General features: G+C 39.2%; 1 protein-coding gene across 3 annotated transcripts in view; it reads left to right on the top strand.

Annotated features, from left to right (window-relative positions):
* The window catches only part of LOC126253090 (uncharacterized), a 96,061-nt gene that overhangs the window by 44,281 nt on the left and 34,726 nt on the right, over nt 1–17,054 (top strand). For all 3 annotated transcript variants that reach the window (XM_049954193.1, XM_049954192.1, XM_049954191.1), the window contains exons 5-6: nt 7,993–8,203; nt 10,606–10,749. In XM_049954193.1, coding sequence (XP_049810150.1) covers nt 7,993–8,203; nt 10,606–10,749 — 355 coding nt within the window. The remainder of the gene's footprint in view (nt 1–7,992; nt 8,204–10,605; nt 10,750–17,054) is intronic.

The following is a 17,054-nucleotide window of genomic DNA, read 5'->3' as shown; positions in this document are numbered from 1 at the left end:
TCTCATTCAGCAATCACATTTCAATGTTGTATGTTTTTGAGAAGATAGTGTTATGCCATGTGTAAGAAATAGACACATCCACCAGCATATGTCAAAATTTGGCAGTGGCAGAATCATGGTCTGTTGGGACACTGGTTTATGTTTCCACGATATTGCTGTTCGTATTAATTGAGTCCTATGACTGTATGTGAATGTGTAAGTGAAAGGTTCAACAGTTCAATACTCAATGTTGTGCAGGATTTCAATAGCCCCACATGACTAGTGCCCAAGGAGATGAACGTATTTTTCGCTTACCCATGCAGGATCGTATAGCCCTATCATGAACCATGAATCAGGAAATGGGCTTGTTTACAACAAGACAAGATCAACACAGACAGTGCGACGCTATTTGGAGCACCATGGCTTGTCAGCACAATCACCAATGTTGGTGGAACCACATCATCTTTCCGCATAAGAGCCAGTAGTGTGTACAGCTTTCCTGTTGTGATGCGGTACACATCACATTTATTGAATAAGAGTCCAATGCACAGAACAAATTCACTGTTAATGTCAGTGGATACAGCTGTTTTGATGAATGTTTCCTTGTGTGAAAGCTTCAAAAAGAATTAATGTTACCAGATTCCATTTCTTATCATCAAATGGGCCCAGCATTTAATGTGATGGTATGAGATACCAATGAGAACATGCCGCTGTCACATCTGGTTCACATAACTGGTGTTAGAAAGCTGGCATTGCATTTCTGGTATATTAAGACTGGTGGTTTTGCCCTATCTTAGAGGTCTCCATGACACTATCTTCCAACAAGATACTGCAAGACTGCATGTTGCCCATGCTGTTTCGACATATCTTGATATGGAGAGTGTTTGACTGTTGTCCTGGCCAGCATTTTCTCTTGATTTCTTACCCATTAAAAACAACTGATCACAGGTTACTAAGTGACTGTCATGCCATCATTCGCCAGCCATTCCTATCGATTAACTCTTAGCATATAGGTAAAGCAGCACTGAATAATGTACATTTGTGTCATCCGAGCTCAGTTCAACTCAGTGCCCAGTCAGATTAGAACCATTGTTTTGTCAGAGATGGCAGCTGCATATACTTTTTCACACCTTTTATGCCTCCAAGTCGTGTATATACTAGATCATGCATTCTTCCCTCCATAACGTGTACACACAAGAAGTCATTTGTTGTCATGCCTGGTTTTGCAATTTTAATGTTCAGCATTGTACAGATACTGTATATGTGGTGGGCTACAACAATATATAGAGAACACTATGCTTTTGTTGTAAACCCAGAAGTCTCATGAATGTTCTATTAAATCAGTTGTTATAGCTTAGCAGTTTATAGTCATTTCTATATTCCTGTCACTCTGTACCTTTTCTGTTTGATACGTAATGATTTATTCTCATATACATGTTATTTTGGAAGAAGTAAGTGTGGCTTGATTGATTAAAGATGACACTAGTTTAAGCAATCTCCCATTACTAGTGATAAAATGCAGATTACAGAATGCAGTGCAGATAGGAAAAAAATTGAAATCACATATAACATTTCTAACTTACCAAGCCCAAAAAATAAACAAAAAATGAGATTAGAAATCAGTGCTGTTTCATTTCTTGAAAGCAATTGTTGTCTGTAAAGAATTATTTTCTCAAGGAGAGCCAATATACCAGCATATACACTAGTGAGTGCCTGGCAGGCTAAAAAAGGAGGGAGAAGATTAGTTTGTTGTTGTGGCTTGGCTTGTTTGAGTGGTGCTGCTTTTGCATTGCAACTCTTGTGTCACAGTTACTGTATGTTAATATCTGTTTGATGAATGAAAATATCTGCATGGTTCTCAATGAAGTTATTTCCCTGATCTAACCTGTGCAACTTTTTTCTCTTGAGACTGACAATTCACTTACAAGGATGCCATTCTGGAACTGCATGAAAATTCACTTTAAATGACACCACTGTGGGGTTATACAGAACATTAAAGAGGCTGGGAACAATTCAGATATCTGAGACCTTCTATGAAGGATGGTACCATGTAGTTTTGTGTAAGGGCTATTTTGAGGGTAACAATTTGTATTTGTACTTTAAATTGTATAAGAACCTTGCAAAATAGTAGTCTGAGATCACAGACTTTGTATATACCCTCACTGAGACCATTGTAGAAAACATGAGTCAAGCCTTCCGTATCTTACGTTATGGTTTGCCTCCCCTTTCTTCACTACAGGTGGATTCCTCTTGACGTTGAGTATGTGATATCTGCCCTCTTTTCCAACAATCCCCAAGTTATCCCTCTTTATCTCCCTGAGTAAAGAACTGACAGTTCCAAAAGCTAGATACTATTTATTCTTCTGTTAATTGTATGTATTGGTGATACTTTAAAAAAATTTACTTTATGAAGATAAATACAAGCCAGCCATTGTGTGTTATTGTAATTTTAGAAAGTGTATGCTATGTCAGTAAAAGTATACAGACATTAATCTGAAATTGTAGTTGAAATATGTGCATTGGTCAGTTAGATATGGCGGTTGAAATATGTGCATTGGTCAGTTAGATATGGCAGTACCTATTAGATGTTTGATACATTATTCAGTTTTGTAAGTCTCTGTTCTCTCTCTGCTACAATTGCAGTTAAAAAAAAAAAAAGAAAGCTTTGTAGGAAATAGGTACTCATACTTAATGGTGGCCTACAAACTACAAATAGAGATAAGTTTCTTAACCTTCAACCTTGCACCACTATCATTCCCAAATCGCTAACCTTACGACCACCGAAAAAACAGCAGTTCATCATCTAAAACGTGATGCTGACCTTATAATCCTACCTGCTGACAAAGGCTCCACCACTATTGTTTTGAACTGCTAGGATTATGTGGCAGAAGGACTCTCCAAGTTGTCAGACACATTCATCTACACCTACAAACCCTGTCACAGTGACCACATGCCAGAAATCCAATCTCTCCTCAAATCCTTAGGCCCATCTGAGAACCTCTCCTCAGAATCCATCTCTCACCTGGAGTCCATCCCTCTCCCCACCCCTACCACCCCCCACACTCCTTCGTTCAACGTGCTTCTTGAAGTCAAACCCAACTATCCAGGATGCCCCAGTGTGGCTGCCACAACCTACCATCCTATATAAAAGATACCAGCCATTTCCTCCACTGACTCTCCATAGTTCGTCTTCCTTTACCACATGGTGCCCTGCTCATAACTATTGATGCCACCCCCATTTTACACTAACATACCTAATGCCCATGGCCTTGCTGCTATTGAACACAACCTTTCCCATTGCCTGATAGATTCCAAACTTTACAGCCTCCTTCATAGTCACCGTGACCAACTGTATACTCAACCACAATTACTTCCCCTTTGAAGTCATCACCTACAAGGAAATCCAGGATATGGCTGTGGGCACCCACATGGCACCATCCTATGCCAACCTATTGATGGGGCATCATGTAGAGGAATCTTTTTGGACCACCCAGGCTCCCAAACCCCTCACCTGGTTCAGATTCATTGATGACATCTTCTTGGTCTGGATCGAGCGGTGCAGACACACTATCCACATTCCTCCAGAACCTCAACACTTTCTCTTCCATTTGTCTCACCTGGTCTTCCTCAACCCAACAAGCCAACTTCTTTGATGTTGACCTCCACCTCAAAGATGGCTACATATGAGTACCTCCATCCATATCAAACCTCCCAACCACCAGCAATACCTCCACTTCGACACCTACCGTTCATTACAGGCCAAGAAGTCCCTTCCGTTCATTACAGGCCAAGAAGTCCCTTCCATACAGTCTAGCCATCTGTGGCCCTCGCATCTATAGTGACAAGCAGTCCCTGTCAAAATATACCAAAGGTCTCACTGCAGTCTTCTCAGACCATACTTGCTCTCCCAACCTTGTAGGACTGGAGCAACTACATCACATTCACTGACAGGTTTTCGACTTCCTCTTGTCGTGCCCTGAAATGAGGAATGTACTACCCACTATCCTTCCCACACCTCCCACAGTGGTATTCCGCTGCCCACCAAATGTATACAATATTCTGGTCCAGTCATACACAACCCCCATTCCCATCCCCTTGCCTCATGTCTCATATCCCTGTAATAGACCTAGATGCAAGACCTGTCCCATGCATCATCCCACCACCACCACCACCACCACCACCACCACCACCTACTCCATTCCAGTCACAAGCATCACCTGTCCCATCAATGGCAGGGCTACTTGTGAAACTAGTCATGTGATCTGCAAGTTAAGTTGCAACCACTGTGCTGCATTCTTCGTGGGTATGACAACTAACAAGCTGTCTATCCGCATGAATGGCAACTGACAAACTGTGACCAAGAAACAGTGCCACCATCCTGTTGCTGAGCATGGAGCCTAACACTACGTTCTTCATTTAAATGACTGCTTCACACCCTGTGCCATCTGGGTCGTTCCCAACACCAGCTTTTCTGAATTGCTCTGGTGGGAACACTCCTTACAATATATCCTAAGTTCCCATAATCCTCCTGGCCTCAACCTTCATTATTGTCTTTTATCCACCTATCCCATTAACCTGTTCCCATTCCAGCACTACACAGCCCTATAATCCACCAATGTACCCCTAGTCTTTTTACCCTTTCTTTTCTGCTCCTCCCCCCTTTCCCCTGCCCTCTGTCTAAACTCCCGAGTACACTTAACTGCCCTACCCTCTTCCTACCCCGTCCCTGCCATCATGCGCTGCTGCTCACAGTCTGGCCTCAGCAGCCAGAAACTGCAGTCGTGTGTGTGTGTGTGTGTGTGTGTGTGTGTGTGTGTGTTGCCTATTCTGATGAAGGCCTGTTTGGCCGAAAGCTTTGTTTGACTGTCTTTTTGTTGTGTCTGTCTGTGCCCCAGCAGCTCCACTATGTAGTGATTGGCAACTATCCTGTTCATAATATTGTGAAATAGAGATAGCATTAATTCGAGCCTTTTGATCTGGCATAAAGTGTACATTTAAGAACATATGGTAAAAATTAACTTCTATAACATCTCTACGCCCAGAATACCACTCCATTAACAACATATTTAAAAGAAAACAGCTCATTTAAATCTATATTCTTCGATTGAGCGAACTTATTCTCAGACTGCTCTTCAGTGGCAGTAAATGGTGAAAGACTAGCAACGCTTGCTCTCAGAACTTCAGTATTTATCATATGAATATTGTACATCATATCACAATTAATGTAGCTTTTCATATTTGTATAATACTATAGTGTCTCTCCATACTGTAGACTGTGTAACATAGTGCCTATGACTTATTGGTTATGTATGGGTAAGAGTCAGCTGCTTCACCATGGAACAAAAGCTTGCTTTTCTTGCGCCAGATTTGTGTGTGTGTGTGTGTGTGTGTGTGTGTGTGTGTGAGAGAGAGAGAGAGAGAGAGAGAGAGAGCAATACTTGTTTGTTTGAAATATTTTTGCAGACATGTTTCACAGTGATTTTAATGATCCAGCTTCACCAACAATTTATATTGTCTTATCTTCTTAAATATGGTGTCCTGTTGGAGTAACGCAGATTGACTGGCAAAACTGTTGACAGGAAGAAATAAAACAGACATTTTTTCACACTTGCAGAATGGAATTGTAAATTGTCATCTATCTTTTTACATCTTTTGTCTGTATCGCTTTTCAGAAAATATTAATCTTTATATTTTTTTATAAATCAAAGTAAAGGCCTGTATTTTTAGCTAATGGTTCTTATCAGATAAAGTAACTAGTTGCTGATATTGGCAGCCTAAATATGCCATAGTCTTAATTCCTTGTGAATGCAAGTGTAGTCTGCATGTTCCATGTAATAGATGCCATTGTACTCTTCAACAGTCTTGTCAGATGGTGTCCAAATACTTTTGGTTATATAATGTAGTAATACAGTGGAACCCCTATTTTACATTTTTGTTCGGTCCAGACTTAAAAACCACAAAGCTGAGGAAAATGCAAAATTGAGGAAAATGTTAAAACCTCCCAAAATCTGAGCAAAAACACATGTAATTGGCATATATGATTAAAAATCACAGTCATCTCCAATATATGGTATAAAATCTGTATAAGTGAAGGAAATTAAGAGTACATTACCATGTTTATACAATAATTTGTGATAATGAATTTCATTAGAGTGTAACAGCAAGTAAAAACTCGTCAAAAAACTGAGATTGGTATCTGGGTACAAGGTAATCGAGCTATTTTCTGACATGCTATGACCATAGATTATAAACCAAAACACGCATTTTTGAGAGATCTCTCTTTTGTGCTCATCCAGAATTAGCAAATATTGATGAACATCATGAATTAAAACAAAAATATTGTAGCAGCTAAGCATAAATGCAGACATCTGCTTGGTGACAAAATTCGTCACCATTCCTGTTATTGTTTAATGCTTTTCTTATGAGCCGCACTTTAGGTACTTGCCAACATCAAAATGTTATTTTAGGCTTGACGAGATAAACAGAGACGTGAAAAAAAAAATGAGTTTACTTCCCAAATTGACGTTACAAGCTTATTAGAAGTCAGCTCAGTGAATTTCTGCACAATGTGTAAAGTGTAAATTTGGAAGACAGCTCAGCACTGGAGTTTTACTTCATGCTCTCAGTGCTGCCAATCTTTACTGTCTATAGTGTGTGGTGCAAAGTACATATGTGAGTAGTCTATGTAATTCTTGGAACTGTAGAGATTAAATTAGATTAGATTCAGTTTTTGTTCCATAGACCCAAGAAATGAGATTATTCTGTGAATGTGGAACATGTCAGATAGTATAACATAAAAACATAAAATGTTTGAATAGAATGCTTACTACCCTGATCATTTGTCAGGAGACTGTCGAAATAGATGTATACAATGTGGTAAACTGGAGCAGCTAATATTTACAGAATTAACACGCTGTCAGAATGAAAGATTGTTATACACTATTAATAAATTTACCATACACAAAATACCTAATCTTGACTGTTGTGTCAGATTTGAACACAGAAGTTTTCAAAATGTGCTTCTCCGCCATAGCAATCATGTGCACAAAAAGTGTATTTTCAGCACTTCACAGAATGCCTTCGCTCCTGTCTGCACTCCCATCATTAACCGGCCACTACCCTTCTGCACACATCCAGCAGGCAAGCTCATTTTACGTTAGTGTGGTGTGATGCCTGCTCTGGCTGGGGTGACTTAACAGGTCGCCAGCCAGTAAAAGCTCCCTAGCCGAAAATGCTCGATGTTTCCTTGATTATGACCAAGCATGTTCTTTGAGACTCAATTTTTGAATTTAAAAGGATGACAATTTATATTGTTGCTGAATACAGTAAATTGGAAATAGGTGCCAAAAGATGAGACTGGCGCAAGGAAAGATGACAGCTGGTCCCCTTCATCACGCATTGGCTGGGTATGCAACACTTCGTGCTCTGGAACACTTTGTGCCAACTGCCTTGTTTTTCCATTGCTGCTGCAATCTAGCAGTAGTTGTATCCTAATTGCATGGTGAAGCAAAACATTGCAAGTTGTGTTGGCAATACCAATTGTGGATTACGTCAGCATTTACTCTCTCACGTGTCCCCTCTCTGCAATGACCTAAAATATTCCCTCAACTCCACTACCACCTGTGGAGCAAACCATCGGTCTTTTGTCAGTAGGAAGAAAACGGGATCAAGTAAAGTGAGGTGTCAAGTAAGAACTTCGAATTGAGATGAACATTACTAGGAAGAAACGTAAAATCGGGGAATTTTTAGCATTGATCTTATGGATTTTTCATAAGGGCTGCGAATTTATGATGTAGAATTGCAAAAAACGTAAAATCGGAAAATGTCAAATAGAAGTTCCACTGTAGTGTGATGAAACAAATAGCATTTAATTGACTTGTCATTGAGTGTGTCGGCCTTATGTATTTCTGTGTATTTTAATGACACCGAATAAGACTATTGTAGATTGTAATCATTGTAATAGATTTTCTTATTTTCTCTGCATTGACTACAAAACTGAATTTTAATTTTCAGGGATTTTGTTAGAACATTAGCACATTTCAACAAACCTCTTATAGCAGGTGTTAATGGTGCAGCAGTTGGTTTAGGTGTAACAATGCTACCTTTTTTCGACATGGTGATTGCAAGTGATAAAGCAACATTCTACACACCATATGCTAAACTTGGACAAGTACCTGAGGGTGGAGCCACAATGACATTCCAATACATGTTTGGAAATTGTTTGGTAAGTAACAGTTAACTCACTTTAAGATTATTTTCATATTTTGTCTGTTAGTAGTGAGTGACTGGTCACTTTTCTGCAGAAGTGTAAAAATTTTCTTCTCTTGAAATTTATTACTGAATAGCAGAATAAGAATGTTTGTCCCTTCACAATGACGGTGCTGACCTAGTAAAATAAAAGCTTTTCCCAACATTATAGAGAAGGTTTCCCGGCAATGTTTAGTCTATTACTGTATACATGCACTCAGCTTTTGACAATATAATGTAATTAAATAGATAAAAAAAATCTACTCACTAAAGTGGCAGCAGAACACACACGTCCTGTTGACAGGACACATGGCCCAAAATCTAGCCTCCCACATTAAAGATACAAACCACTTCCTTCACTGATTCTTCATCATGCCCACCCATTTACCTCCTGCATCCCTACTAATCACGGTTGACAACACTTCTTCACTGTTGACACCTCTTCCTTCTACACCAACATCCCTCATGATGATGGTCTTGCCGCTGTTGAACCTCTCCCAACATCCTTCAGACTCCTAACCCACTAACTCATTCCTCATACACCTTATTAACTTTATTCTAACAAACAATTACTTATCCTTTGGAGGGAAGATATACAAACGAATCTAAGAGACAGCCATGGGCACCTGCATGGCACTTTCTTATGCCAAACTGTCTATGGGCCATCTAGAGGAAGTCTCCCACAACACAAACCCCTGGTCTGGTTCAGGTTCATTGATGATATCTTCATGATCTTGACCCAGGGCCAGGACATCCTGTCTTCATTCCTTCAGAACTACAACACTTCTCTCCCATACAGTTCATTTGGGCCTACTCAACCGAGCATGCAACCTTCCTGGACATTGACCACCTCTTCTCTGATGGTCCATCCATACCTCTGTCCACATTAAACCCACCAACCGCCGACGGTACCTGCATTTCGACAGCTGTCATCCCCTTCACACAAAAAAATCCACCCCTTACAGGATTGCCACATGGGAATGGTGTATCAGAAGGGACGGGAGCTTACTTGCTTAGTACGCTGCAAATCTCTCAAAAGCCTTCAAAGACACACTATCCCTGAGACCCAGCCCACAGACAGATTCCCCATGCCATATTTCCACACTACAATCCTCCCACCACCCCCAAGAACCAGCTACAGAGGAATGACCCCATCACCACCCGATGCTACCGTGGGCTGGAACAACTACCACATCCTTCAGGGCTTTGACTATTTATCATCATGCCCTGAAATTAGGGACATACATCCCAAGATCTTTCCCACCCTCCCTAAAGTGGTGTTCCATTGCCCACTTAACCACCACAGTATCCTAGTCCATCCCTACACCACCATATCTCTGTAGAAGACCCAGGCGCAAGACCTGCCCGATCTACCCACTCAACACTTTGTCATCCAGTCCTGTCAAGGCTTATCCTACCCCACCAGAGGTTGGGCAGCCTGTGAAAGCATCCATGTCATATACTAGCTCTGCTACAATCATTGCACAGATTTTTATTTTGGTATGACTGTTAACCACCTGGGCACCATACAGGATGAATGGGCACCACCAAACTGTGACCAAGAGCAAAGTGAAGCAAACTATGCCAAAACAACCTGGGCCATCTGGACTTTCCAATCCACTACCAGTTTTTCTGAACTTTGCAGATCCATTCTCCACTCCCATAATCTTCCTGGCCTCAGTCTATGACAACCTACTGTCCCTACACCTCCACTCAACTGTTCCTGCCCACTCTGTCCAGTCACCTCCTCACTCCCACATTGTGTGCTGCTTTGTGCCAGTGCATTAAGTGGTCTTTTCCCTGTCTCTGCTCCTATCCTTTCTGCTCCCTATGTTTTCTCCTTCCTCTCCTTTCCCCATAGCTTCCTGACACTGCATCTGGCAGCCCTGTATGCCGCCTCTAGTCCCTCCTGCAAGCTTCACCAGGCAGTGCTGATTCCTCTTTCCCCACTCGTACCCTGCTATACTTCCCCTTTCTTCTCCCTGCCCCGGATTGTTGCTCACATTCAATGTGTTTCTGCTGCAGTCTGGCCGAAGTGCCCAGAGGTAGCGGTGGTGTGTATGAGGTGTGCTTGCTTGTATGAATGTGAATGTGTTTCTCTTTTCTGAAGATTGCTTTGGCCGAAAGCTTACATGTAAACAGTCTTTTTGTCAAGCATGTCTGCAACTCAGTGTGTCATCTTTATGGTAAGTAGCAATCTGTCCTCCTCATAATGTTGTTGTTATTCCAACCTTGACTTTCTATTGTTTAATTTTATCATGCAGCAACACTGATACCGATCTGGTATCCCCCCGCCACACACACACACACACACACACACACACACAGTTTCTAAGGGCAGGAATCCAGTTTCCAATGCTATCTCATAAATTTTTTCAGACAAGTGAGCTGCTGTTTGGGTGTCGCAGAATAACAGCCAGTGAAGCTTTGCACTTCGGCCTGGTGACACGCATTTTATGGCCTGATCGTTTCCAAGAGGAGCTGATTCCTATTGTTCGGGGGGTTTCAGCTCAATCAACCCAGGTAATTTTTGTAATTTTTGGTACATCAGTGCCAGGTGTTGCAAATTTAATCAATCTTAACAAAAGGATCTTGCCTTTGTTAAGTATCTATTGTTAAATGAAATTGCAAGATAGTGTTTCTTCATGATTTTTTAACAACTCGTCTGAGCATCAGTGTTCTATATGGCTCGTGCAATCTTTTAAATTTTTTGCAGTCACTCTTGGTGCCATCTTCATTCTGAGACTAACAGGGAAAGTACCACAGCTTGAATGGCTAAAACTGAATAAAAATAATTTTAAAATGAGGTGTTACTGTTCTACGGCCTGTGAAGATCGTTTATCTGTAAAACTCTGCATTTGTGCACAATCAATGATTGCAGGTTAGCTAATCTAAAGACTACAAATCATAAGTCACTGAAGATACAGTACAGAGTAACAGACAGTTATGGTCAACAGGTTCACAAAAGTCATAAATGAGGTATTTTATCTTGCAAAAAAGTTAAACTGTATGTCAAAATTTGCAGTCACATTTCTCAAAATAAAAATTTCTGTGTTGTCATATGTTCATCACTTATTGCTGTCAAATTGCAAATGTGGAATTTCAGTCAAGTGATTAAAGTGCAGAGGAATGGAAAGGCTCATGGGAAAGATCTGGAAAATGTGGTTGCTTCGTCTTTTGATATTGAATATCTGCAGTGCCAGTACAGCAAATATGATGTAGCATGTTCACTGTTGTCTTCATCATACTGTTCTGTTCCATTGTATTTTAATCACTACACTGAAACTCCACATTTAACCTTCCATGATGAATAAGGGAAAAATGTAGGACAACACGTGAACTTCTGTTTTGGGAAACATACCTTTAGCTGAATAATACCCTATTTATGACTCTTGCGAATCTGTTGGTCATATTTGGCTGCTAAACCGTTTTGTTTCTCCAGCAATTTGTGGTTCTGTATCTTTTAGATTAGTTAATTTTCAAACATCATTTGTTTACAAATGCAGAGTTTTACACATAAATGTTTTTACTTGAAATGTAATTTAAAGTCCTTTTCATTCAGCTTCAGCTGCAATATTTTCTTTCTTATTTTCACTGGAGATGAATGGTCAGCATTCGATAACTGTATAATTAAATTTAATGGTCAAAATCACTAATTCTCTAACACATGTTGATCCAAATATCAGGTGCACAGTACATTGTAAATAAGTTCTAAGAGACTAAAGAAGAGAGAGATAACACACATGCATAACAAAGGTAGCACAGCAGGTGCATAAAATACCTGATCAAGAAAATTTCTCTTCAACAGGACCTTGGTACAAATATCAGACTATTGGTTGTAGATAAAAAATTTGTTTTTATTAGGAGTTGTGGAAGTGTACCTGACAGTGACACCAAGAAAGAAGTACATCTACACATTTGAAACATTTAGATCCAATCATTCACCAAAAAATTAAGAGGTTAAGAGGAAGGAAAAGAATGGCATCGAAAATGGCATCTGCATTGGATAGTTTAGGGAATCGTTTGGGAACCATGAATAACTGGTCTTGTGTCTGAATACCCTTCTCTGGAAATAATATTCAGTGCCTTAACCATTATACCACCTCGGTTGGTGAACACTGTAAAGAGTGATCAAAAATTTGACATAAGCACTACGTACATCATGTTAGTTACGTAGAACCACTAATCAGACAGTAAATGACTTTCATTGAGAATGGTTATTGTCCATAACAAATTATCAAGACTCCAAAGAAATTCCTTGTGTGAAAATCTCCATTCACTTTGCAGATCAATCCTTCTATGTGATTAATTCAGGATCTATGAGAAGTTAAGTATTTTCAAGTTTTTGAAAAATACTGTATTTGGTTCTTAGGTTTGATTTTATGGAACAGACATGCAGTAAAAGATGAGTCAAATATTTGGTTGCGCAGTGGTTGGCACTACATTGGAATTTTTGGATAACACAGTCATCACAAAATAGTGGCATAGAACTGCTAATGATGTAAGATGAAAGTCCCCCCCCTTCCTCCTTCTCTCTCTCTCTCTCTCTCTCTCTACACACACACACACACACACACACACACACACACACACACACAGTATTCCTTTTAGAATGGCATTTTACTAATTCTTCTGGAGTGAGATTTAATTTGTACACACACACACACACACACACACACACACACACACACACACACACACAGTATTCCTTTTAGAATGGCATTTTACTAATTCTTGTGGAGTGAGATTTAATTTTTTGAGAGCTTGACACATCACTCCCATCCTGCTACTTACCAGAAAATTAGTGCAGTTGTTGAATAGTTGAGGAACACTATTAAGAATAATGAAGATAAGATATGAGAAATTAGGGCTCATACGGAGGCATATAGATAGTCATTTTTCCCTTGTTGTATTTGTGAGTGGAACAGGAAAGGAAATGGCTAGTAGTGGTACAGGGTACCCTCTGTAGGTGCCGTAAGGTGAACTGCAGAGAATTGATGTAGGTGTGGATGTAGATGTAGGTAGTAAGTAGAAGTGGTCTTGTAATTTAGAAATCGTGTGCTGTACTTCAGAGTGGAGAATTTGATAACTTAGAAAAAGAGGACGAATTTTTCATCTATGCTGTACATACCATTTGGCGTACTATGTGCCTATGATTTCTGTATTATATTCCCATCAAAGACTTCCTGTGTTGAAGAAGGCACTTACCGTACTTCACAACTGAGTATTTTTATTCAGCCGAAGTTGTTACAGAGACCTTAGTTGGCATGATAGAGTAGTAGTTTGTAATGTGTTTAAAAAAAAGCACATTTTTTTATCTTTCCAGAAGTTGAATTACAGCGTAGAAATAATTTCCTAACACAGATATACTTAATGTGTATTTAAAGTGATTTTTATTTTCTATTTTGGCTTTAATTCATACAACTTGTGCTCAAATATTTACTTGTTTAACAACAAAAACAATCAGTTATTGATAAAATTATGTAATTGTATAGATAAAAATATACTCATTGAGTGGCGGAAGAACACATACATAAGACTATTGTGGCTGGCCTGAAGAAGACACTATTAGTTTGAAAACTAGATAGTGTCAGTTTTATGTGCATCTACTAGCAGTTTTATACATTTTGTTGACTAAAGCAAACAATGACCAACAATTCCCTCTCATAATTCATTAGTTTTATTGGTCAAATTTTACTTTGATACAAACAAGTAAATCAAAGATCTAATCACCAAGTGGCAGCAGAACACACACGTAAAAGACTGTTGTGATTGGCAAGCTTTCAGTGCCAGTGGATCCTTCTTCAAGCAGAAGGGTTGAAGGGGAAGGAAGAAGGGTGAAGGTAAAGGACTGGAGAGGTCTAGGAAAAGGGGTAGATTTTGGGAAAGTCACCCAGAACTGTGGGTCAGGGGAGACTTATTGTTGGGGACTGCATCGGACGAACAGATTTGAAAACCTGAGAGCTTAAAGGTGGGAGACAGGATAATATGCAAGACAGAGATTACTACTAAAACTGCTCTTTGCTTCACTCCATTTTAGTTTTCTACATCTTTCATTGTCTTTCTCATATATTTTTCACTGCCACCTCCCACCTCTGTTATGTTCAATGCACTTAGCTTCCGACGCTTATTAACTCGTACATGATGTTTTCGTGGTAATCTCTGTCTTGCATATTATCCTGTCTTCCACCTTTAAGCTCTCAGGTTTTCAAATCTGTTCGTCCGATGCAATCTCCAACAGTCAGTCTTTCCTTCTCATCCCGTATGGTAAGTTTCCCTTGACCCGCAGCTCTGGGCAACTTTCCCAAAATCTACCCCTTTTCCTAGACCTCTCTAGTCCTTTTCCTTCACTCTTCTTCCTTCCCCTTCAACCTTCTGCCTGAAGAAGGATCCACTAGCACTGAAAGCTTGCCAATCACAACAGTCTTTTACGTGTGTGTTCTGCTGCCACTTGGTGATTAGATCTTTGATTTACTTGTTTGTATCAAAGTAAAATTTGACCAAGTAAACAAATGAATTATGAGAGGGAATTGTTGGTCATTGTTTGCTTTGAGGCAACAAAATGTATAAAACTACTAGTAGATGCACATAAAACTGACACTATCTAGTTTTCAGAACTAATAGTGTCTTCTTCAGGGAGGAGAATGGATACATTGCGAACAGTACAAAAGAAGGACTGGCCACACATACCCCTATATGAGAGAAACCCACTTGTAGTGATGAGCGTAGATGAGGATCTTTGCCCTTCCCTCTTCATCACTACCTAATGGTTCCTCTCGTCCTGGGATCTAAGTTACCAGGTCTTCATTTTAAAGCTTCTCCAACTCCATAAGGAAGGAAGTATTAATTCCGAAAGCAAGATATTAATGCTGCCTTTACTTTCATAGGTTTGTGTTGTCAGTACTACACATTTTGTGTTGTGAAGGTAAATAATGGCTAGGAAATCTCTCTCATAATAATTTACTTGTTTCTCTGCAGTGTCAAATCTCAAATGGTAGAAGTCAGTTTTAATTCGTGTTGAATCTATAATGCCACTGTCTTACTATTATGATCAGATTAAATATTGTGAGTCTGTTTCCCATTTGCGTAAATGGCATATATTATAATTACATTCTTTTTTGCAATTGATTTTCATCTCCAGTTGTCCCATAGTGGTATTCCTTATGTCATGAATTACTTAAAATATGCAAAGAAGGCTAACATTAATGACACTACCAAAACTTGAGCAATCTGTCACGTTATCTACAGTTTATGGGCAATACCTTACTAAGACAAAGATTTAAAGAACACAGAGTTGCAGATAACTGCTTGAAGCTAGTAAATTAATTCATAGTTTTTCTAAATTTGCTGCGGAATATAACAGTATTAGAAAAGGATTTTTGCTACTCACCATGTAGTGGAGATGCTCAGTCCCACAACAAAAAGAATGTCAGTCAGCAAGTACACTTTTGGCCAAAAATGCCTTCATTGGAATTAGACAATATACACATGCTCACAATCACAACTCACACACACAATCACAGTCTTTGGGCTACCGAGGCCATCTTTCATTTTCAAATGTTTGGTTATGCAGAATATAACAGTAGAGATGTGAGTGTTTGCTTTATACTTGATTCGTTGCATTGGCTCTACACGCTACTGTTGTCCACTGATAGGAACTAACTCTCCAGTGACATAAGGCTATTGCATCCTTCAAATCTTTAATTTTTATCCTAGTTCCTTTTGTACCCCTCAAAAAAAAATTGTTCTCAGTTCCTTCAGCCATGGGAGGTATTACATTTTACCATTTTCTTCTTCTCTCTTTATTTTATTCGCCTACTTTTTTCTTTTATTAAGTTCTCCATTTTGTTTCTTTCACTTACATCTAATTTAGGTCAGTTGTTCAAATCTAAGCTCTTTCTTTGTTATAAAATTAAATATTATGCAGTCTCGTTACCTACTTTCTGCAGTTGAATTCCAATTCTGACCCTTGTGTTTCTTTTTGATTCAGGTGTCTGATTTATTCTTTCATTTTTTTGTACTTTCCTGAGTGGTCCATAACTTATAAGAAAGATTTATATTGTAGATAGCTTCAGTATTTATCTCAACACAAAATTTAGTACACACATAAAATAAATGTCTCATCATAAACCTGGAAACAGATAAGTTCATCAGAACACAAAATTTAGTACACACATAAAATAAATGTCTCATCATAAACCTGGAAACAGATAAGTTCATCAGAGGCTAAGGCAAGGCAAGGCAAATCACAAGAAGAAAATGTATCACATTTCAACTCCAAGCAGCTTCTCAGTTTATCCTGTAAGGCACACCAAAATTTCATTGTTTCTGAACACTATACTTTCCCATGTATTTAATTTTTTTTGTATGCCTGTACAAGTGTATGATTTTGTCTGACTTTGATGTATGTGATGTTTTGTTTCACAGTTCTGAAATCTTTGATAGCACGAGGTAGAGTGTAAAATCAGCTTCAAAGCCTGTATCAGATTAATGTAAAACAAGATAAAAGGAGAGAGTGTTTATACCTGAAAATAACTATGTAGGAGCAGACCACAACCACCATGCAAAGAAAATGTGTGTGTGTGTGTGTGTGTGTGTGTGTGTGTGTGTGTGTGTGTGTGTGTGTGTGTAAGGGCACATTCATGTGCTTGCATGTCTGTGCTTTAGCAGCAGCAGCGGTAGTAGAAGTAGTAGTAGTTAGTTGTTGGTACAACATTTCTTCTGCAATCGGATTAGCTGATAGAAATCATTCAGTATTTTTGTGAAGGTAACTGAAGAATTTCTTATGTCTACAATCTTTTCTGCACCACTATTTACATGTAACATTA

Source organism: Schistocerca nitens, chromosome 4 (assembly GCF_023898315.1).
Source record: "Schistocerca nitens isolate TAMUIC-IGC-003100 chromosome 4, iqSchNite1.1, whole genome shotgun sequence".
In the NCBI taxonomy this organism is placed as follows: domain Eukaryota; kingdom Metazoa; phylum Arthropoda; class Insecta; order Orthoptera; family Acrididae; genus Schistocerca; species Schistocerca nitens.
This window is presented reverse-complemented; position numbering and strand designations above follow the sequence as displayed.